The 23,470-nt window shown below is 42.2% G+C and overlaps 1 protein-coding gene across 1 annotated transcript in view; it reads right to left on the minus strand.

Annotated features, from left to right (window-relative positions):
• PARL (presenilin associated rhomboid like) overlaps positions 1-23,470 on the minus strand; it is a gene marked incomplete at its 5' end in the record, with an annotated part of 60,045 nt that overhangs the window by 34,795 nt on the left and 1,780 nt on the right. The window contains 3 exon segments of the mRNA NM_001133296.1: positions 2,513-2,561; positions 6,392-6,532; positions 7,640-7,835. Coding sequence (NP_001126768.1) covers positions 2,513-2,561; positions 6,392-6,532; positions 7,640-7,835 — 386 coding nt within the window.

A 23,470-nucleotide genomic window follows, 5' to 3' on the forward strand; every position in this document is an offset into this window, starting at 1 on the left:
CCAATCCAAAGAAAGAAAGTGGGACGGAGTAGACCTGTCACCCCATAAATCTATCATTGATTAAAACCAGGAGCTGAGCCAACTTCACTTTGCAGTCTACAAGAAGCAATCAGGAGTGCTCAGCAAGGAAAGCTGGACTAATTGACACCCCAGGAAGAAGACAAGACATACTAAACAAACAGTTTATTCTTGAGAATCTCATATATAGGTAATTGATTAAGCACCACTTACAGACATTGTAAAGCTAGAATCACTATTACTAGAATAATTATTTCCTACAAGAAAAGTCTGAGGTGACACAAAACAGTTCAAACGGCATTTCCTGAGGTTAAAGTCACTTGGATAATCTAACAATAAAGATTTAAGACCTGCAGCATGACCATTCACATTTATGTTGTTCAAAGCAGCTTACATTCAAGTTACAAGACAGATCACAAGCATCTCTCTCTACTGCTATGCTCTTCATGCCAAATGGCTGACTTGATTTCAAAAAAGAAAAAGACTAGGGGGAAAGAATTCTGATTTTTAATTACCTCCAGCTTCTTTGAAGAAAGTATTCACCAGCATGAGAAAAAGTCACCAGCCACCCTAAAGAAATCTTAATTTCGTTAATTTTTTTTTTTTTTTTTGAGACAGAATCTCGCTCTGTCGTCCAGGCTGGAGTGCAGTGGCTCAATCTTAGCTCACTGCAACCTCTGCCTTCCAGGTTCAAGCAATTCTCCTGCCTCAGCCTCCCTAGTAGCTGGGATTAACAGGCGTGCACCACCACGCCCAGCTAATTTTTTGTATTTTTAGTAGAGATGGGGTTTCACCGTGTTGGCTAGGCTGGTCTCTGACTCCTGACCTCAGGTGATCCGCCCGCCTTGGCCTCCCAAAGTGCCGGGATTACAGGCGTAAGCCACTGCACCCAGCCTCATTACTTTCATAAAAGAAGCAAGCAAACAAAATACATTAATCTAGTGGAAACAGATGTGCTACTAAAGAGCTATCTTTGAAGTAATCATTTTAAGATGTCACTGACCTATCAATTCTATGGTCTTAGTTATGGCAACATTGAAAAATCTCAATCCCTTGGTTAAGATTTCATTCAACATTCATTCACTCAACAGATTTTAACTGAGTGCCCTTACTGTGTACATGATATATGCTAGGTGCTATCACAAAATGAAAGATGTCATTGTTGTCCTCCAGTTGCTTACACTGCCCTCAAGGATGTTACACATACAATCACATAAGGCACACTGCATTATCAATGATAAAAACTGCAATGAGTTCAGAAAAAAAGAAAGCACTTCCTAAAGGAAGCAATGTCTGAACCATAAGCCTGAAAGCTGCATCAGGTTCCAAAAAAGTCAGAAAAATTAAGCCTTCCAGAGAGAATAAACAGTTTGAATAAAGAAAGATAAACATCCTTTCTCCACTTAAGTACAGAAAATTAAGAGTACAAAATAAGTCTACTCAAATTTGAGCAAAAGCAATATTTTGCAATTCTCTAGAAATAATTTTTTCTTTTCTATGCAATCGTTAAAAAACTTTAAAAAATTTTTTTTTTGTTTTTGAGAGTCTCATCTGTCACCCAGGTTGGAGTGTAATAGTACAACCACAGCTCACTGCAACCTCTGCCACCCAGGTTCAAGCAATTCTCCTGCTTCAGCCTCCCAAGTAGCTGGGACCCCAGGCACGCACCACCGCACCTGGCTAATTTTTTGTATCTTTGGTAGAGATGGGGTTTCGTCATGTTGCCTGAGCTGGCCTCAAACTCCTGAGCTCAAGGAATCCGCCCACCTTGGCTTCCCAAAGTTCTAGGATTACAGGCGTGAGCCACTCTTCCTGGCAAAAATCTATTTTCAAGTTTCTCAAATAACTAACTCCATGAAATACTGCAGAGGTGTTACCTTGAAGAGCCTAATCTGTCTTTCCATAACAATTTACAAAGAAAAAAGTTATCATGGTGACATGCATGTCATGCTTACATTTAAACAGGGTTTTATAAATAGCATGGGGGAGAAGAGCGAAAACTGGTTTTAGAATGGACAGATTTGGGTTTTGAAACTCAGCTCTATTGCTTACTAGCGGTTTGACTTTCAAAATTCCTTCTCTGAAAGCCGCTTTCCTTATCTGTAAAAAGGGAGACAACTACTCTGTAAACAACTCTAAGTAGGGACAGAATGTGTATTACAACATCCTGAATATAGAAGGTACTTAATGTTTCCATTAGTTTCTTTAATAAGGGAAGTAATAATTAATAAGCTATTCCACAAGCTGGAATTCTACAACAAAACTGATCAGTCAGTATCATACTAGATCAAAATTAGAAAGTAACTGACCCAGAGCATCATGTAAACCTTTATACCTCACCACTTTATATACTATTACATTAGCCTATCGGTACAGAGACTGTCTTCTAAACCACTGGTGGGCACGGTACAACAGCCATTGCTTGTGACATACTGTACCTTTTGGTTTGATTTCTCTTCCCTTGAATGGTTAAAACGTGTAAGCTAACACAAACCTGTCACAGTCCGCTGGCCATCACTTAGGTTATTCCACCACTTGTTAATCTAAAACAGACGGAAAATTGCATATCACCATATGTGAGAAATTTCAGGCTACAAAAACGAAAAACCAGAAGAAAATGCCTTGCACATAAAAGAGGAATTCCTCTTCTGTAAAAATCACTGGTGGCCACAGACATAATAAATGCGTGGTAGAGTGGAAAAGGCATGTGTTTTATAGTCAGGCAGCCCACATTCTCCACATAGAACCAACCACTGGATAGCTCTGGAACCTCAGACAATTATTTCTAAACTTCAGTTTCTTGACACACAAAATGGGACAATAATAGGTACCCAGCAGTGTTATCACAAGGAATAACAATAATGTAAAGCCCCTAGCACACTCGCAGATATAGACAGGTACCAAGGAAGTGATTATTCATACCAACATCTTATGTTTTAAAATTCTGAGAATATTGTCTACTAAATTGCACTTTTTTAAAGATATAGTAATGGTACTGGAGTTAATAAAAAGAGCAAGGTCCTAATTTTTCAGGGATACATGTTGAAAATTTTATGCATGAAATACGTCTAGAATTTGCTTTACAATAATACAAGGGTGGAAAGGGAAGGGAAAAAAAGGGAAATAGATGAAAAAAAAAATTGGCCCTGTCTTGGGGAACAATGAAGCTGGATGATAATGATTCATCATACTACTCTCTCTACATTAGTATCTGCTTGAAATTTTCCATGATTAAAGTTTTAAAATTAAAAATATATTCTAACTATGAAATTGAACCAGATTTTGTTATTAAAAAAAAAAATCCAAGGTAAAAGAAACTACAGATTAGTATGTATAATTCCATTTATTTTCTTTTTTTTTTCTTTTTAAGAGACGGGGTCCCCCTGTGTTGCCAAGGCTGGTCTTGAACTCCTGGGCTGAAGCAACCCTCCCACCTCAGCCTCCCAAGGTGCTGGGATTACAGGTGTGAGCTGCCGCACCCGGCCGATTCCATTTCTATAATTATAATTACACCGTGTATGAACTCCCAGATCTTACTTCATGTATAGTGGCATGAAAGGGGTTCCCACGACTTTCATGTTTCCATGTTAAATTTATATATTGTTTCAAACTTCTTTAATGGGCATAGGTTTTATACATTAAACCTATCATTTAATTATATTATAAACAAATCAATCTTTAAATGAAGATTATGTATATTGTTTGTATCATTTTTCACCATTCTCAAGAACCATTTGGGTACATTTGGATATCAAAACTTCATGTGCAGACATGTGCTGGAAACCTATAGCTTTGTAAGAGATCCAGGATAATGGAATAGGTCAGTTTTACTGTCTTCTCAAATACACTGTACTGAATAGATGCCTATGGCCAGTTATTATCATTTTCACCTGCAAATATTATCCACTGTTCTGGCATAAAGCCTCTCTAACACAGATAGGGCTCATGCTTCTTGAATGTGCCCATGGGAAAACAAGGAGGAATGAATCCCTTTCCCTACTTAGAGAAAACTCAAAACATCATTAGTAAAAAGAAAATGCAAGGCTTCCTTCTCAGGCTCTTGCTGGCCAGGATCACACTGTTCCAAGGAAGGGGAAAAGTAAAGAAGATATCAACCTCCTCTCCAGATTGGAAGGGCAATGTGTCATAAAAAAACAGAAGTGCTTGAAAATCAAATGGGCCTGAAACCACATATTAACTAAAATCTCAGTGTTCAATATGTATTGGTGAATAAAAGAAATAAAACACTGGCTGGGCTCGGTGGCTCATGCCTGTAATCCCAGCACTTTTGGAGGCCGAGGTGGGCAGATCACGAGGTCAGGAGATCGAGACCATCCTGGCTAACACGGTGAAACCCCGTCTCTACCAAAAATACAAAAAATTAGCCAGGCATGGTGGTGGGCACCTGTAGTCCCAGCTACTCGGGAGGCTGAGGCAGGAGAATGGCGTGAACCCGGGAGGCGGAGCTTGCAGTGAGCAGAGATCGCGCCACTGCACTCCAGCCTAGGCAACGAGTGAGACTCTGTCTCAAAAAGGAAAAAAATTTAAAAAAAAAAGGAAATAAAATACATGTTTTATCTAAAAGCAAACATTTTTAAGAAATCAGTTAAGAAGAAAGAGGGCCATCGAGTTGCATATAAATGAAAAGCTCTAAAAGCTCCATATTTCTTTTTTTTTTTTTTTCCGTATTTCATCTCAAGCACAGTTAGAGACACTCAACAGCAGGTATTTACCACAGGTGTGTAAATATCATGTCACTGAGAAACGTTTAAAACTCCTCTTGGGGCCAGGCACAGTGGCTCACACTTGTGAAATTCCAGCACTTTGGGAGGCCAAGGTAGGAGGATCACTTAAGGCCAGCAGTTTGAGACCAGCCTGGGCAACAAAGTGAGACTCCTGTCTCCACAAAAAATGAAATAATTGGCCCAGGATGGTGGCACATGCCTGTAGTCCCAGCTACTCAGGAGACTGAGGTGGGAGGACTGCTCAAGCCCAGGAGTTTGAGGCTTCAGTGAGCTATGATCCCATTACTGCACTGAAGCCTAGGTGATAGAGTGGGACGCTGTCTCTTAGGAAAAAAAAAAAAAAATCACTTGCTAGCTCTATCCCTAAGGCATGTATATTTTGAAAAATTCCCTGCAGTTCAAATACGTACTCTAAAGCCAGGGTCCCCAACACCCCGGCTGCTGACCACTAGTGGTCCATGGCCTGTTAGGAACTGGGCCACACAGCAGGAGGTGAGCAGTGGGAGAGCATTACCACCAGAGCTCTGCCTCCTGTCAGATCAGTGGCTGCATAAGACTCTCACATGCATGCAAACCCTACTGTGAGGTGCACATGTACGGGATCTAGGCTGCACGCTCCTTATGAGAATCTAATGCCTGATGATCTGAGGTGGAACAGTTTCATCCCATAACCATCTGCCCCTCTGCAACCCCGACCTGTGGAAAAACTGTCTTGCACGAAACCAGTCCCTGGTACCAAAAAGGTTAGGGACTGCTGCTCTAAAGCAATTCATCAAGGTGATCCAAGTAAGACAGTGGCCTTTAAACTTTAGTAGAGCTGAGATCCTTAAACTTTAGTAGAGCTAAGACATCCTCCACACAGAAACATTAACAACTATTAACATTAATTTCTTTTTTTTTTGAGACGAGGTCTCGCTCTGTCACCCAAGCTGGAGTGCAGTGGCACAATCTCATCTCACTGCAACGTCTGCCTCTTGGGTTAAGGCGATTCTCCTGCCTCAGCTTCCTGAGTAGCTGGGGCCACAGGCATGCACCACCACACCTGGCTAATTTTTGTATTTTCAGTAGAGATGGGATTTCACTATGTTGGCCAGGCTGGTCTCAAGCTCCTGACTGCCTTGGCCTCCCAAAGTGCTAGGATTATAGACTTGAGCCACTGTGCCCGGCCAACGTTAACATTTTTAACAACTATCCGTGGTGATTTTTGATGCATGCGGGTAGAGGGACAGAATTCTGGAACACTGTTAAGTACAACACCAGACATATAAAACAGTAATCAATACTTACTGTGAGGAATATTAAGTGCACTGACTTGACATTTATTAATCTGATGTTGCCATTAACTAAAAGCACTTCATAAATAACCAGGCTTCAAAACTTGGGATTACCAGTAGAGTAACTACAGTCAACTATAATCTATAGTATATTTCAAAATAGCTAATGGAGACGAATTCAAATATACCTAGCATAAAGATAAATGTTTAAGGTGATAGATATTCAATTACTCAGATTTAATTATTACACATTATGTGAATGCATCATGTACACTGAAAACATGTGCATCTATTAAGTATCAGTTTTTTTAAACTGTGATTAACTAGAAGAAAGAAAGCAGTGTTTATCTTTACCTCCTTTCTGAAGTCTCCTTCTTTTTGTGGTCTTATGCTATCCAACCAATCAGCTTTTATACCATCAAAATAACTCTGGACCCTGGATTTCAGTGATTCATATTGCCAAATAGCAGCTGATCCAAATGCACAGCCTGTAAACTATATAAAATTAGACATATTACAAAATAGATTTAAGAGGGAAATAGATCTATACATATTTCCAAGGACAATACTTCATTGTCATTGCTTTTTACAAACCAACAGAAGGGAATACCTGGCACAGTGAAACCTAATAAGTGAAAAGGGCTTTTTTTTTTTTTTTTTGAGATGGAGTTTCACTCTTGTCTCCCAGGCTAGGCTGCAATGGTGCAATGTGGGCTCACTGCAACCTCTGCCTGCCAGGTTCAAGTGATTCTCATGCCTCAGCCTCTGGAGTAGCTAGGATTACAGGTACCTGTCTCCACGCCCGGCTAATTTTTGTATTTTTAGTAGAGACGGGGTTTCGTCATGTTGGCCAGAGGGGTCTCGAACTCCTGACCTCAGGTGATCCACCCACCTTGGCCTCCAGTGCTGGGATTACAGGCGTGAGCCACTGTGCAGGCGAAAAGGACATTTTATTGTTTCCCATTGTACTAACTTCACAATACCCTGGGGCCTGTTTCCAGCTATAAATCCTCAAATAAAACTGAAAATACCAACTTAGCACCGCTTGAAATGCTGTACCAAACAAGGCCAATAAGTTTATTCTCTAGGGCTTACATAAGTAAGCCAGAATTTAATAATAAAAGCAATTTTTAAGTTCAGACTCTAGGCCGGGCGCAGTGGCTCACTCCTGTAATCCCAGAACTTTGGGAGGCCAAGGCGGGTGGATCACGAGGTCAGGAGATGAGACCATCCTGGCTACCACAGTGAAACCCCGTCTCTACTAAAAATATAAAAAATTAGCCAGGCGTGGTGACCGGCGCCTACAGTCCCAGCTACTCGGGAAGCTGAGGCAGGAAAATGGTGTGAACCCAGGAGGCGGAGCTTGCAGTGAGCCGAGATCGCGCCACTGCACTCCAACCTGGGGGAGGGAGTGAGACTCCGTCTCAAAAAAAAAAAAAAAAAAAAAAAAAAAATTCAGACTCTATAATTAGAATTCATGAGCCCAGCTCCTTTTGATCCCCCCTCCACCTGTCCTTACTTTAAGGGAGCCCAAACGGGACAAAGTACTTTAACACTGCATTTGTAGCAAGGTAGGTAACTCCTAGCAAAGTGAGCTCTTACCCCAACAGTAAAAAATAAAGGTTTTATGAGACTCCTTATAGGATAGGGAGAAGGATAAAAAACTGTTTCTTCCACAGGAGGAATCAAAGCACTTCTCTTGTATGCTTCACCACTTGTCCCTGTGTCTGATCTTCGAGGTTCAACCTTCCTGGGTGCTTTTCTGAATCCGCATTTTTGTTGAATAAAGAAGTTAAACCTATGGGGCAAAAATAACAGATGAGAAACACAGTGGCGTCTTGCAAACATCAACTTCTGTGAACCTCCACTCTCAGACAGAATTCGAAGTCACAAAATTCAACCTTTCTGGAAAAGGTGACACACAAACTACAGCAACTTCAGAGGATACTACTTTGGGCTATTACTTTCTATCAGTCAGCAAAATAATTTGTATCCATCCTCCACACAGAAAGAATCTGAAGACCTGGTAAAAAGCTAGAGAACTCTAAATTGTCAGTTTCTTTTTTTTTTTTTTTTTTCTTTTTGAGACAGGGTCTCCCTCCGTCGCCCAGCCTAGAGTACGATTACTCCCTCCCTCTGTCGCCCACTGGTATGATCATGGCTTACTGCAGCCTCCACGTCTCAGACTCAAGCAATCCTCCTGCCTCAGCCTCCCAAGTAGCTGGGACTACAAGCGTGGGCTACCACACTGTTAATTTTTGTACCTTTTGTAGAGACGGGGTTCTGCCATGTTGCCCAAGCTAGTCTCGAACTCTTGGGCTCACACAATCCTCCTGCCATGGCTTCCCAAGGTGCTAGGACTACAGGCATGAGCCATGGTGCCCCACCAGTTGTCAGTTTCAGTCAGAATGACTTCTGGGTTTTTGTTTCAAGTCTGGTCAATTTCTGGAACAAATATTTAAATGTATTGTCCTTGAAGCCACTCCAAATTCAATAATTATTTTCTTTTCTAAGTACTGACCATTATAAATTAAAACAGTCCTCTCACCTCTCCCCTTCTTTATTTCACTGTTTTGGGGACATCCACCAAATCATTTGTGAGCTGTTACTCCAACAGTAAAAAAAATTTTGTTGAGTCTTTACAGCTTGACCTCCTCAAAATATCTGACACTACTGATCATGCCTCCTAGTCCTAGCTTCTGTAACAGCATGTCCTACTCTTCAAATTCATCTTTAACTCCCGGTATCGTCCCTTTTTCCTCTACCCCATTCAAACTCAACCCATATAAATTCTTGAAACAGTCTTCTTTTTCTTTTGTAAAACTGTAACTTTCCCAGGTCACAAAGTAAAGATCCCTTCCTGTTTGTACCCTGAACATATTATCACTTATTATTATTTTGAGACAGAGTCTTATTCTGTCACCCAGGCTGGAGTACAATGACATAATCTTGGCTCATTGCAACCTCTGCCTCCCAGATGCAAGTGATTCTCCTGTCTCAGCCTCCCTAGTGGCTGGGATTATAGGCACCCACCACCACACCTGGCTAATTTTTGCATTTTTAGTAGACATGGGGTTTCACCATGTTGGTCAGGCTGGTCTCGAACTTCTGACCTCAGGTGATCCACCCGCGTTAGCCTCCCAAAGTGCTAGGATTACAGGCATGAGCCACTGTGCCTGGCTATCCCTTATTATTATAAGGGATAATAATGTATATTATTATTATTAAGGGATATTATAATATCCCTTCTGGAAGGGATAGTATGTTCAAAGATATTATATATATAATGAATAATATTCAGTGAGGAATATCATATTATCCCTTCTACTAGCCTCAAAGCTCCTCAAAAGCAGAGCTCGGGTAGGTCTTTTGTCTTCGTATCCCAGCCCCTAAAACAAGCTATTTGGTTGAATTTTTGTGACCTGAATGACTTCTAAGCACGTAAATGATTCAAATTTATTTTAGTCCTAACCTGAACTTTCTACTCCAGTATTTCCAACTCTATATTGAATAATGCTACTTGGATATGCTCCCCATTACTTTAATACCAATATATTCAAAATAGAATTAACTTATTCTCCTCTACAAACACCTCCATTTTCTGACGTACTCTTTCAATAAGACCAGAGTTCTCTCAGTTACTGAGGTTAAAAACCTAGGCTGGGGGCCGGGCACAGTGGCTCACGCCTGTAATCCCAGCACTTTGGGAGGCTGACGTAGGTGGATCACCAGGTCAGGAGTTTGAGACCAGCCTGGCCAATACGGTGAAACCTCGTCTCCACTAAAAATACAAAAATTAGCCGGGTGTGGTGGGGCAGACCTGTAGAGTCCCAGCTACTCGGGAGGCTGAGGCAGAAGAATCGCGTGAACCTGGGAGGCAGAGGTTGCAGTGAGCCGAGACTGTGCCACTGCACTCCAGCCTGGGAGACAAAGCGAGGCTCCATCTCAAAAAAAAAAAAAAAAAAAAAAAATCTAGGCTGGGCACAGCGACTCACACCTGTAATCCCAGCATTTTGGGAGGCCGAGGCAGGCAGATCACCTAAGGTCAGGAGTTCAAGACCAGTGTGGCCAACACTGGGAAACCCTGTCTCTACTAAGAATACAAAAATTAGCTGGGCGTGATGGTGTACACCTGTAATCTCAGCTACTCGTGAGGCTGAGGCACGAGAAGTGCTTGAACCCGGGAAGTGGAGGTTGCAGTGAGCCAAGATCACACCACTGCACTCCAGCGTAGGTGACAGAGTAAGACCCTGTCTCAAAAAAAAAAAAAAAAATCTAGAAGCCATTTTGGAGTTATCTTTCCTTTATTCTTATTCAATTAAAAGCCAACTCTTAACAAAAATACTTTTAAAATTCCTAGTCTAGTCCCTTATCTCATGCCTGGATCATGGCAACAGTTTCCTTAACTTCAAACACTTTAACCTGTTGCATGTTCTTCTGGCCTCACATTGCTTTTCCTCAACATTCTAGAGTTTCTCAAATGTCCTCTTAGAGGGCCAAAAATCTCTTCCTAATTCTAATGCAACTCCTTAGCGCATCCCTTCTGGCCTGGAATACGCCACCATTTCCTAGCAGATCTCCTTGCTTCCAGTACCGCCCCACTCCAAGTGCAACCTTCACATTGTATTAAGCACAAATGTAATGTTCCCCTGCTTTAAACCCTACAATAACTTTTCATCACCCCATCAAACTCAGCATACATCCCTTCAATCTGACCCCTTCCTCTCTCTTGTCACTTCTTCCCTCCGCCACCTCAAATCCTCTCTATACCTGTTATACTGACTTTCTTGCAGTTCCTATGATCTGCTTTGCTCTCTCAACTACGACAATGCTACTCGTATTTTGGTATATACTTCCCTTTAACTTTTTTGGGCCCTTCAGATTTCAGTTAATATATCTCCTCCTCCAGGAAGTCTTCCCTAGCTGCCCCAGGCTGGGTACTTCTCTCCTTTGCACTTCTAGAGTTCCAAAGCAGTTTTTTAATACTTATCTCCACTACTGCCCACGCCATTAGATTACAATTTTATATTCATTATACCTCTACCACCAAGTCTAGTCCCTAATAAAACGTCAATAATTATCTGTCAGAATAAAAAAGGGATCAAAAAATGATTAAGCTTTATTCTGAGTAACTCAAAGTAAGATGGTACTATACTCAAAGTAAGGTGATACTATACTCAAACTAAGGTAGTACTATACTAAAAGTAAGGTGGTACTATTCTCAAAGTAAGGTGGTACTATACTCAAAGTAAGGTGGTACTATACTCAAAGTAAGGTGGTACTATACTCAAAGTAAGGTGATACTATATTCAAAGTAAGGTGGTACTATTCAATAAGATAAGGAAAATTGGAAGCCTCAAAATAGGCAACTGGGAGATAAGAGATGAACAATTCCAGCTGGGGTACTGTTTAAAATGCTTGCAGTCATGGCAGCTTCATTCCTCTAGCTAAAAACTGAAACTTAAATTTCCACTAACAGGAGAAATTCTGTGGTATATTCATATAATGGAATATTACACTTGGCCAAAAAAAAAAAAAAAAGGCGGGGGGAGTGGGGGAAGAACTAATCATACATCATGGGTAACTCTCAAAAACACTTTTGGCAAAAGAAGTCAAATACAAAAGAGTACATGATATGTGATTCTGTGACTTCCGTTGCTAAGAAGTTGACAGACACACTAACCTGTAGTGATAAATATCAGATAAGCGATTGCCTGGAATGGGTGGGGCTTGACAGGAAAGGAGCAAGAGGAAACTTTCTGGGATGATGGCAATCTTTATCTTGATTTAGGTGATAGTCACACAGGTGTATACATTAATCAGAATGCACTGGCTGTACATTTAATACTTACACATTTTACTATATGTAAACTATATCTCAATAAAGTATTTTAAAGAATGCTCATAGGACATCCAAGTGGAGGTATCTTAATAGACATTTTGGAAATAAATGAAACTCAGAATAATGGTACAGCTGCTACTACTATTACTTGCCTAGAATGCATTTTTTTTTTTTTTTTTTGAGATGGAGTTTCGCTCTTGTTGCCCAGGCTGGCATGCAATGGCATGATCTCAGCTCACTGCAACCTCCACTTCCCAGGTATAAGCGATTCTCCTGTCTCAGCCTCCCAAGTAGCTCGGATTACAGGCATGCACCGCCACACCTGGCTAATTTTTTTGTATTTAGTAGACACGAGGTTTCACCATGTTAGTCAGGCTGGTCGCGAACTCCTGACCTCAGGTGATCCACCCGCCTCGGCCTCCCAAAGTGCTGGGATTACAGGCATGTGCCACCATGCCCGGCCTAAGAATGCCCTTTCTCTTCAACACTGAGTCCACTCCTCAATTCAACTCAGAAATCACAGTGAGGAAAGTGATTATAAAGTAATTTGACTTGAGATTTTAAATTCAGAATTTATACTTCCAAATAAGTGATATTCCTTTCAAAGAAATCTATTACAGAAAAAGCAGAAAAGATTTGAGTAAGTTCATCTATTTTGGAAAGTTATAAACTTACGCAACCAATGGTACTGTTGCTCTAAATGGCTCTTAACTCCCTTCAGAGCCTGTTACCAGTCTTATAATGAATATCCTTTAGCAAACCCTGTTGAATAGCTAATCCCAAATCTATTTCCAACCCTTTCCCCTTGCCTGCTTTTTCTGTAATAGGAAATATCTTCACTTTTGCAGGCTCCCCTAGAGCTAGTGGTAACCATATCACACAGGATTACAGCCAAATGAAACACAAGAATTTTTCGGGAGCCCCTTGGAAAGGTTTTGCTTACCTGATAAAAATGGACATGCCACTGATGCCAAGCACGCCCCCTTCTTTCTGCCTTAAATAAGAATATAATGCCTAGAGACGAGGCAGTCATCTCAAATGCCAAGAGAAAGGCCAAGGGATTCAGACGCTAACCTTGACATTTTTGAGCCACTGAGCAAAGACACTAGCCACTTACCTCCCATCATCCTATATTTGATAAATAACTCTCCTTCTTATTTAAACAACCACCAGTTTATTTACTGCCAAATGTATTCCTGGTATAATTTTTAAAGTGGCAGATGTTAACTTTTTGCAACTGGATTTGATTTAAAGATCCCAAAGTAACCTGGAGATAGGTCTAGTAAGTAAAGTTGCAATTAATTAATCAAAACAAGTAATGCCACTTTGGGCCAAAACAAAGGTGTATCATAAAGTAATAGGAATATATTTACCATAAAGCTGACAAGTTGACAGCCGGGCATGGTAGCTCACGCCTGTAATCCCAGCACTTTGGGAGGCTGGAGTGGGAGGATCACCTGAGGTCAGGAGTTCGAGACCAGCTTGGCCAACATGGTGAAACTCCATCTCTGCTAAAAATACAAAACTTAGCTGGGCGTGGTGGCGCACGCCTGTATTTTGATTACAGGCGTGGTGGCACATGCCTGTAATCCCAGCTACTCAGGAAGCTAAGGCAGGAGAATCTCTAGAAGCCAGGAGGCAGAGGTTGCAGTGAGGCAAGATCACGCCACTGCACTCCAATGTGAGAGCTGAATGTCAGAGCAAGACTCCGTCTCAAAAAAAAAAATTAATTAATTAATTAATTAAAGATGGCAAGTTGTAACCCAGTAATGTCAGTTCCTAGCATTTGTCATGTACTGGACCAAGAAATACAAAGGATAAGAAATACAAAGGATTTGTATTTCCAACAACTTAATACTACACAATCAATTCTAATAAAAAATTACTTCTACCTGTCACCAATTCACTTAAAATTTTGAAGCACAAGTTTTAAAAGGAACATAAACACCCTAGGTTGGGAACCTGGACTTGAAGCAAAGCCAGACCTTTTTGCCTAAAATATATATCTTGAGGATCTCACCAGAAGTGCGTGTCAAGCTGAGGACATTAAGAGTACATTACACAAGCTGGCCCCAGGGTTAAGTTCAGAACTTATCAGTATGTACACATACTGAATACATCACACACGGGCATAGCTCGATTTATTGTACTTCACAGATATCCCAAGTTTGTTACACAAATTGAAGGTTTGTGGCAACCATACATCTAGCATGTCTTTTGGCACCATTTTTCCAACAGCATGCACTCGCTTGGTGGCTCTGTGTCACATTTTGGTAATTCTCACAACACTTCAATTTTTTCATGTCTGTTATGGTGATTTGTGATCAGTGACCTTTGATGTTACCACTGAAATTGTTTTGGGTACCATGAACCATGAGACAATGAACTTAATAATGCTGTGTAGGTTCTGACTGCTCTACCAACCGGCCATTGCCCACCTTTCCCTCTCCTTGGACCTCCCTATTCCTTGGAACACAACAATATTGAAACTGGTCAATTAATAACCCTACAATCACCGCTAAGTGTTCAAGCTGAAAGGAACAGTCACATGTCTCTGGCTTGAAATCATTAGAAATAATTTTTTTTTTTTTTTGAGATGGAGTTTTGCTCTATCACCCGGGCTGCAGTGCAGTGGCGCGATCTCGACTCACTGCAACCTCCACCTCTTGGGTGCAAGCGATTCTCCTGCCTCAGCCTCCCAAGTAGCTGGGACTACAAGCACCCGCCACCACACCGATCTAATTTTTGTATTTTTAGTAGAGATGGGGTTTCGCCCTTTTGGCCAGGCTGGTCTCGAACTCGCAACCTCAGGTGATCCTCCCGCCTCAGCCTCCCAAAGTGCCCAGCCAATTAGAAACAATTAAGCTTAGTGAAGAAGGCATGTCAAAAGCTGAGATGGGCCAAAAGCTAAGCCTCTGGCACAAATAGCCAACTTGTAAATACAAAGAAACAATTCTTGCCGGACATGGTGGCTCACGGCTGTAACCCCAGCACTTTGGGAAGTTAAGGCAGGAAGATCACTTGAGTTCAGGAGTTTGAAACCAACCTGGGCACCATAGTGAGATCCTGTCTCTATAAAAAATTTAAAAATTAGCCAAGTGAGGTGACTTGCGCCTATAGTACTAGCTACTTGGGAGGCTGAGGCAAGAAGATCACTTGAGCCCAGGAGGTCAAGGTTGCAGTGAGCTACAAATGCGTTGCTGCACTCCAACCTGGATGACAGAACTAGACTCTGTATCAACAACAACAGCAAAACTACTGAAGGAAATTTTTAAGTGCTACTCCTGAGAAGAGAAAAATAGTAGGCTGGGTGCAGTGGCTCACACGTGTAATCCTAGAACTTTGGGAGGCCAAGATGGGAGGATCAACTGAGGTCAGGAGTTCGAGACCAGCCTGGCCAACAATGTGAAACCCCATGTCTACTAAAAATACAAAAACTAGCCGGGCGTGGTGGCAGGCGACTGTAATCCCAGCCACTGGGGAGGTTGAGGCAGGAGAATCGCTTGAACCTGGGAGGTGGAGGCTGCAGTGAGCTGAGATTGTGCCACTGCACTCCAGCCTGGGCGACAGAGCAAGACTCCGTCTCCAAAAAAAAAAAAAAATAGAGTAAGAAAGCAAAACAGCCTTATTGCCAACATGGAAAAAATTACAGTGGTCTGAATAGAAGATCAATGAGCCATAACATTCCCTTAAGCCACAGCCAATCTAGAGCAAGACTAACTCCTTCAATTCTATGAAGGCTGAGAGAATTGAGGAAGCTGCAGGAAAAAAGTCTGAAGCTAGCAGGGGTTGGTTCATGAGGTTTAAGGAAACAAGCTGTCTCTATAACATACAAGTAGAACTTGAAGCAGCAAGTGTGGATGTAGAAACTGCAGCAACTTATCAAGAAGATCCTAAGATGAAGGTGGCTAAACAGATTTGCAAAGCAGACAAAACAGCCTTCTATTGGAAGAAGATGCCATCTAAGACTTTCATAGCTACAGGTGAGGAGGCAATGCCTGGCTTCAAAACTTCAAAGGACAGGCTGAATTCATTAGGCACTAATGCCGTTGGTGACTAAGTTGAAGCCAATGCTCATTTACCATTTTGAGAATCCTAGAACCCTTAAGAATGATGGTAAACTACTCTGCCTGTACTCTATAAATCGAACAACAAAGCCTAGATTACAGCACACCTGTTTACAGCATCGTTTATGGAATATTTTTTATTTGTTTATTTTTACTTTTTGAAATGGAGTCTCACTCTGTCACCCAGGCTGGAAGTACAGTGGCTCTATCTCAGCTCACTACAACCTCCACCTCCCAGGTTCAAGCAATTCTCCTGCCTCAACCCTCCGAGCAGCTGGGATCACAGGCGCCTGCCATCACGTACAGCTAGTTTTTGTGTTTTTGGTAGAGATGGGGTTTCACCATGTTGGCCAGGCTGGTCTTCAACTCCTGATCTCAGGCGATCCACCTGCCTTGGCCTCCCACAGTGCTGGTATTACAGGCGTAAGCCACTGTGCCCAAACGGTTTACCAAATATTTTAAGCCCAATGTTGAGACCAAATGCTGAGAAAAAAAAGATTCCTTTCAAAATACTACTGTTCACTGACAATGTGTCTGGTCACCCAAGAGCTCAGATGCACAGGTACAAGAAGATGAATGTTGTTTTCATGCCTGCTAACACAATGTCCATTCTGCATCCACATACATCAAGGAGGAATTTCAACTTTTAAATCTTATTATTTAAGAAATACATTTTCTTTTTTTTTCCCCTAAGAAATACATTTTGTAAAAAAAAAAAAAAAGAAAGAAAGAAAGAAAAATACATTTTGTAAGGCAATAGCCACAGAGAGTGATTTTTCTGATGGATCTGGGCAAGGTAAACTGAAAAGCTTCTGGAAAGGATCTACCATTCTAGATGTCATCGGGAACATTCATGATTCATGAGAGGAGGTCAAAATATCAACATTAACAGGAGTTTAGAAGAAGTTGATTACAACACTCGAGTATGACTTTGAGGGGCTCAAGACTCGAGTGGAGGAAGTAACTGCAGATGCAGTAGAAATAGAAAGGGAACTAGAGGCTGGGTGCAGTGGCTCATGCCTGTAATCCCAGTACCCTGGGAGGCCAAGGCAGGCAGATCACCTGAGGTCAGGAGCTTGAGACCAGCCTGGCCAACATGGTGAAACCTCATCTCTATTAAAAATTCAAAAAAATTAACCAGGCATGGTGGTGGGTGCCTGTAATCCCAGCTACTCAGGAGGCTGAGGCAGGAGAATTGCTTGAACCCAGGAGGCAGAGGTTGCAGTGAGCCAAGATCGCGCCATTGCACTTCAGTCTGGGTGACAGGAGTTAAACTCCATCTCGAAAAAAAAGAAAGAGCAAGAGAACTAGAATTAGAAGTGGAGCCTGAAGATGTGATTGAATTGCTGCAATCTCATGATCAAACTTGAACAGATGAGAAGTTGCTTCTTATGGATGAGCAAAGGAAGTGGTTTCTTGAGATGGAATCTACTCCTGGTGAAGACACTGTGAACGCTGTTGAAATGACAACAAAGGATTTAGATTATTACATAAACCTAGCTGATAAAGCAGCGGCACAGTTTGAGAGGATTTACTCCTACTCTGAAAGAAGTTCTGTGGATAAAATGCTATCAGACAGCATCACATGCTACTGAGAAATCTTCTGTGAAAGGAGGAGTCAATCAAAGTGGCAAACTTCATGTTGTCTTATTTTAAGAAATTGCCACCGCTACCCCAACCTTCAGTAACCGCCACTCTGATCAGTCCACAGCCATCAACAGAGGCAAGACCCTCCACCAGCAAAAAGATTATGACTCACTGCAGGCTCAGATGATCATTAGAATTTTTTAATAATAAAGCATTTTAAAATTAAGGTATCTACATCTTAACAAACCACTCTAAAATGCACTGGCTTAAAACCATAATTTATTACTTTTTTTTTTTTTTTTTGAGACAGTGTCACCCAGGCTGGAGTGCAGTGGCATGATCTCGGCTCACTGCAACCTCCACCTCCCAGGTACAATTCTCCTGTCTCAGCCTCCTGAGTAGCTGGGACTACAGGCACACACCACCACACCTGGCTAATTTTTGTATTTTTAGTAGAGATGGGGTTTCATCATATTGGTCAGGCTGGTCTCGAACACCTGAGCTCAAGTGATCCACCTGCCTCAGTCTCCCAAAGTTCTGGGATTACAGGTGTGAGCCACTGCACCAAGAGATGGGGTCTTGCTATGATAACCAGGCTGGTCTCGAACTCCTGGCTTCAAGTGATCCTCCTGTCTTGGCCTCCCAAAGTGCTAGGATTATAGGCATGAGCCACCATGCCTGGCCTAAAACTGTAATTTATTATTTCTCATGATTCTCTAGGTTAGCTGCCCCCACCTGGGGACCAATTCCACTGGTCTCACCTGGATCACTCAACGCAACCAGTACTTTTTTTTTTTTTTTTTTTGAGACAGAGTCTCTCTCTGTTGCCCAGGCTAGAGTACAGTGGTGCTATCTCGGCTCCCTGCAAGCTCCACCTCCTGGGTTCACGCCATTCTCCTGCCTCAGCCTAGAGAGTAGCTGAGACTATAGGCACCCGCCACCACGCCTGGCTAATTTTTTTGTATTTTTAGTAGAGACGGGGTTTCACCGTGTTAGCCAGGATGGTTTCGATCTCCTAACCTCGTGATCTGCCCGCCTTGGCCTCCCAAAGTGCTGGAATTACAGGCGTGAGCCACTGCACCCGGCCCCAGCCAGTACTCTTGACTGCTTAATCAGAGCTGGAGAGTCTCAGATGGCCTCACTCGTACCTGGAGCCTTAGTGCTGGTTGTTGTCTGCTTGCTCTTTCACCGCCCAGTCCTTGGTGTTCAGTAGTCTAGCGGGGGCTTCTACCATGACAGAGGGAGTGTTCCAAGTGGGCAAAAGCTGCAAGGTCTTCTGAGGCCAACTCTGGACCTTGCACAATATTACTTCCACCGCATGCTACGGGTCAAACTAAGCCTCAAGTCCAACCCAGCTCCAAGGAATAGGGAAGTAGACTCTAACTTTGGATGAGAAGAACTACAAAATATTGTGGCCATGGTGTTTTATCTACCACACTAGATGTGGCAGAGGCAGTTATGCTTCCTAGTCTAGAGCAGTAATTCTCAATTCTGGCTATACATTAGAACTGCCTGGTGAGCTCTTAAAAGTCCTACACCATGGCTCTATCTCATAACAAATTAGAATCTCTAGGAGTGGGCCCAAGGCCTTAGTAGTTGTAAGACCTCCCCAGGTGATTCTCATGTGCCGCTAGAGTCGAGATCTATTCATACCACAGGTTTGGGGAAACTTCAGTCTATATACAAATCACCTGGAAATCTCATTAAAAACATTCTAATTTAGTAGGTCTGGGGCAAGGTGAGTCTGAGATTTTGCATATCTAAACAAGTGCCTAAATTAGGGGTTGTCAAACTATGGCCTATAGAGTGGATTTGAGCCTCCAACTAAGAATGGTTTTTACATGTTTAAAGAGTTGCTTAAAAAAGAGAAAGAATATGCGACAAAGACCACATGCGGCCATATTTTCTATCTGACCTTTTACAAACTAAGTTTGCCAAACCCCTGTCCTAGATGATGCCCAAACTGCTAGTTCATGAACCACTTGGAATAGCAAGGAGCTAGAACCTCATTCCTCACTCTTCCAACAATACTTGTACTTAAATTAGAATGGTTTGTTGTCCCACAGATTAATCCTATCTAGGTAACCAAACAAAGAATTCCAATACAAATGTTCACTAGGACTGACTCCCAGCATCCATGCCCTCTTCTCCTTTTCCAAACTATACCCTAGAATTTCCAGCCATTTCATTTGATGAGATACACCAAGCCCACGACTGGCTTAAGCCAACTTTCACATCCCATTCCCTGGCAACTTCAAGGGATTCAAGGATGGGCACCTGTCCCAAGTTAGGCCAATCTGGTCCAATGAAATTCAGTTTCAAGATTTTGTTTGTGATAACGGAGAAGACAACTTTTTTTCCTGCTAGATTTGCACCTAAAAATATATAGCCCCAAGAGCTGCTGGCAGCCATCTTACAACCACAAGGAGATAGCATGCTGAGAGAATAAAGCCAGCATTTAGGAAGCAGAGACAAGCCATGGAGAAAACGGTGTCTAGTGACAATTTGAGACACTGGACTTGTCTCACTAGAAGCCAGTCCTGCCTCTACACTTTTGAACTGCATAAACCAATAAATTCCCCTAATTGTTTAGGTCAGTTAGAGTTTGGTTTTCTATTGGAATAAGGATGCTTTTAGAGAAGTATGTTTATTACATATTATATAAGGTATATTTTCTCTTTTTAGTGAGCTTTCATTTTAAATTTCCTTTTTTTTGGTGGGGGGGGAGGTCCTCGCTCTGTCACCCAGGCTGGAGTGCAGTGGCACCGTCTCAACTCACTGCAACCTCCGCCTCTTGAGTTCAAGTGATTCCCCCACCTCAGCCTCCCAAGTAGCTGGGATTACAGATGCCTGCCACCAGGACCGACTTCTTTTTTTTTTTTTTTTTGTATTTTTAGTAGAGATGGGGTTTCGCCATATTGGCCAGGCTGGTCTTGAACTCCTGACCTCAGGTGATCCGCCTGCCTCGGCCTCCCAAAGTGCACCCAAAGGATTACAGGCGTGAGCCACTGCACCAGGCCTTAAATTTCTTAAAGTGTGAAACAAGGAAAAGCATGATAAATGTCCCCAATTGCAAATGTTTGCCATCTTATTCACAGGTTTAGGTTATTCACCTCTTCCCAATCAGATGGGTATATAAGATAGGGAAATAAACTATTTACCTGAATAAGTTGGAAAACAAAGTGAAGCGCCGCAATAAAATGGATGGGGATGGGAAAGAGGGTCCCTTCAGGCATATGACAACTCACAACAGCAGGCCTGCCTTGACTCTGTGGCTTTGGTCCTTCTGCCAGGAACTAGTGATTTGGGGAAGCAATCAAATGTGCTCAAAGTGGGAGGATGTCATGAATACTTAAGTTGCCACCAGCCACAGTTATGGTTCAGTTTTTTTTTCATTTTTGTTTTTAAGACAGTTTTGCTCCTGTTGCCCAGGTTGGAGTGCGATGCCGTGATCTCGGCTCATTGCAACCTCTGCCTCCTGGGTTCAGGCGATTCTCCTTCCTCAGCCTCCCAAGTAGCTGGGATTACAGGCGCCTGCCACCACACCTGCCTAATTTTTGTGTTTTTAGTAGAGAGACGGTTTCACCACGTTGGCCAGGCTGGTCTCGAACTCCTGACCTCAGGTGATCCACCCACCTCAGCCTCCCAAAGTGCTGGGATTACAGGCTTGAGCCACTGCACCCGGCCAGCTCAGATTTTTTTTTTAATACAATCCTATAACTTTTAGGTAGAAAAAGTTACACCAATATATGTGTTCACCTAATAGTGAGTGACAACACAGTCTCATAAATGTTTTGGTTTTTTATTTTTTGGGTCTTTTTTTGAGACAGGGTCTCACTCTGTCACTCAGGCTGGAGGACAGTGGTGCCCTCAGCGCTCACAGCAACCTTCACCTTCACCTTCTGGCCTCAAGCAATCCTCCTCCCTTAGCCTCCCACGCAGCTGGGACCAGAGGCAAGCACCACCATACCCACTAATTTTTTTTAATTTTTGTAGAGACAGGAGTCTCCCTATATTTCCTAGGCTGGTCTCAAACTCCTAGACTCAAGTGATCTTCCTGCCTCAGCCTCCCAAAGCACTGGGATTGCACACCTGTGCCACCGCCAGCCTTTGTGCATTTTTTTTTTTTTTTTGAGATGAAGTCTTGCTCTTGTCCCCCAGGCTGGAGTGCAGTGACGCAATCTCGGCTCACTGCAACCTCTGCGTCCTGGGTTCAAGCGATTCTCCTGCCTCAGCCCCCCGAGTAGCTGGGATTACAGGCCTCTGCCACCATGCCTGGCTAATTTTTGTATTTTTAGTAGAGACGAGTTTTCACCATGTCGGCCAGGCTGGTCTAGAACTCCTGACCTCAGGTGATCCATCCGCCTCGGCCTCCCAAAGTGCTGGGATTACAGGCATGAGCCACCACGCCTGGCCTGTGCATTGTTTTTAAGAGTGCAACGGTAAAGACAATACAACTTAAATACACAGGTCAGTGCTAATGTTTATGTTACTCAAGATTTGTATGAATAAATTAAGTAGAAATGGCCTAATGTTCAAATGGAGACAAAATGTGTCTAAGCATACACAATTGATTAGATTCATTCCACTTAAAACAAAATAAAGCCCGAGGCATGGTAGTGCGTACCTGTAGTCCTTGCTACTAGGGAGGCTGACGTGGGGGCGGATCCCTTGAACCCAGGAGTTTGAGGCTGCAGTGAGCTATGATAGTGCCACTGCACTTCAGCCTAGGTGACAGAACAACTCACCTCTTAAAAATACAAAAGATATGGATTCTACATAAACTCTGGCATAACAAAATTATTTTCTTGACCCCATCTTGAGTTAACAGATGGTCAGTTAAAACAAAATATAATATATACGATGGACTAATATGTCAAGTATCTTACTTAAAGATATTTTGAGGCTAGTCATGGTGACTCAAGCCTGTAATCCCAACACTGGGAGGCAGAGGCAGGCAGATCACTTGAGACCAGGAGTCCAAGACCAGCCTGGCCAACATAGCAAAACCCCGTCTCTACAAAAAACACAAAACTTAGCCAGGCATCATGGTGGTGCATGCCTGTAATCCCAGCTACTCGGGAGGTTGAGGCATGAGAATCGCTTGGACCCGGGAGGCGGAAGTTGCAGTGAGCTGAGATCGTGCCACTGCATTCCAGCCTGGGAAACAGAGCAAGACTCTGTCTCTTAAAAAAAATATACATATATATATATATACACGTGTATATATATACATATATATATATAGAGAGAGAGAGAGAGAGAGACTATCGTCTCAGTATAAACTTTCCATACAAACGGCAGGCTTTTTAAAAATATAAAATGTTAAGTGTTACAATTCAACTATTTTCTTCCCTTGGATAGTTTCATACAACTGGCAAATTAAACAGGTTTCCACTTTCAAGCCTCAAACCTTGGTAACAGTAAAGTTTACGAGGAGCCCAAATAAGACTTTTTTTCCCTTTTGTGTAAAAGGCCAGATAGAAGATATTTCGGTCTTTGTGGACTACTGAAATCTGTCACATATTACTATTTTTGTTTTACAATCCTTTAAAAATGTAAACCATTCTTGGCTGGTGGGCCGCCTTGGGCCTGCAGCAGTTTTCAGACCCTAGTATCACCACCTAGAGTGCTTGTAAAATGCAAATTCCTGGTCCCACTTCAGGCCTATTATTAATACATCAAATGACATGGATTGAGTCATTCTTCTGCAAGCTAATTTCAAAGCCATAAGAAGTCAACATACAGCTAATAAAGGTTATATATAAGGTAAACTGATACTCTCTATTAACTTTAAGAACTTATTTCCAGAGGCAAATGCTCTATTTCAGGCCTACATTCTCATGTATATTTTTTATGCAACCACGAAAATGTCATTTTCAAACTTTCTATACAAATGGCAAGCTTTTCAGACTAAATACTAATCTTCAACATTTC

This window comes from Pongo abelii, chromosome 2, assembly GCF_028885655.2.
Source record: "Pongo abelii isolate AG06213 chromosome 2, NHGRI_mPonAbe1-v2.0_pri, whole genome shotgun sequence".
NCBI classification, from domain to species: Eukaryota; Metazoa; Chordata; class Mammalia; order Primates; family Hominidae; genus Pongo; species Pongo abelii.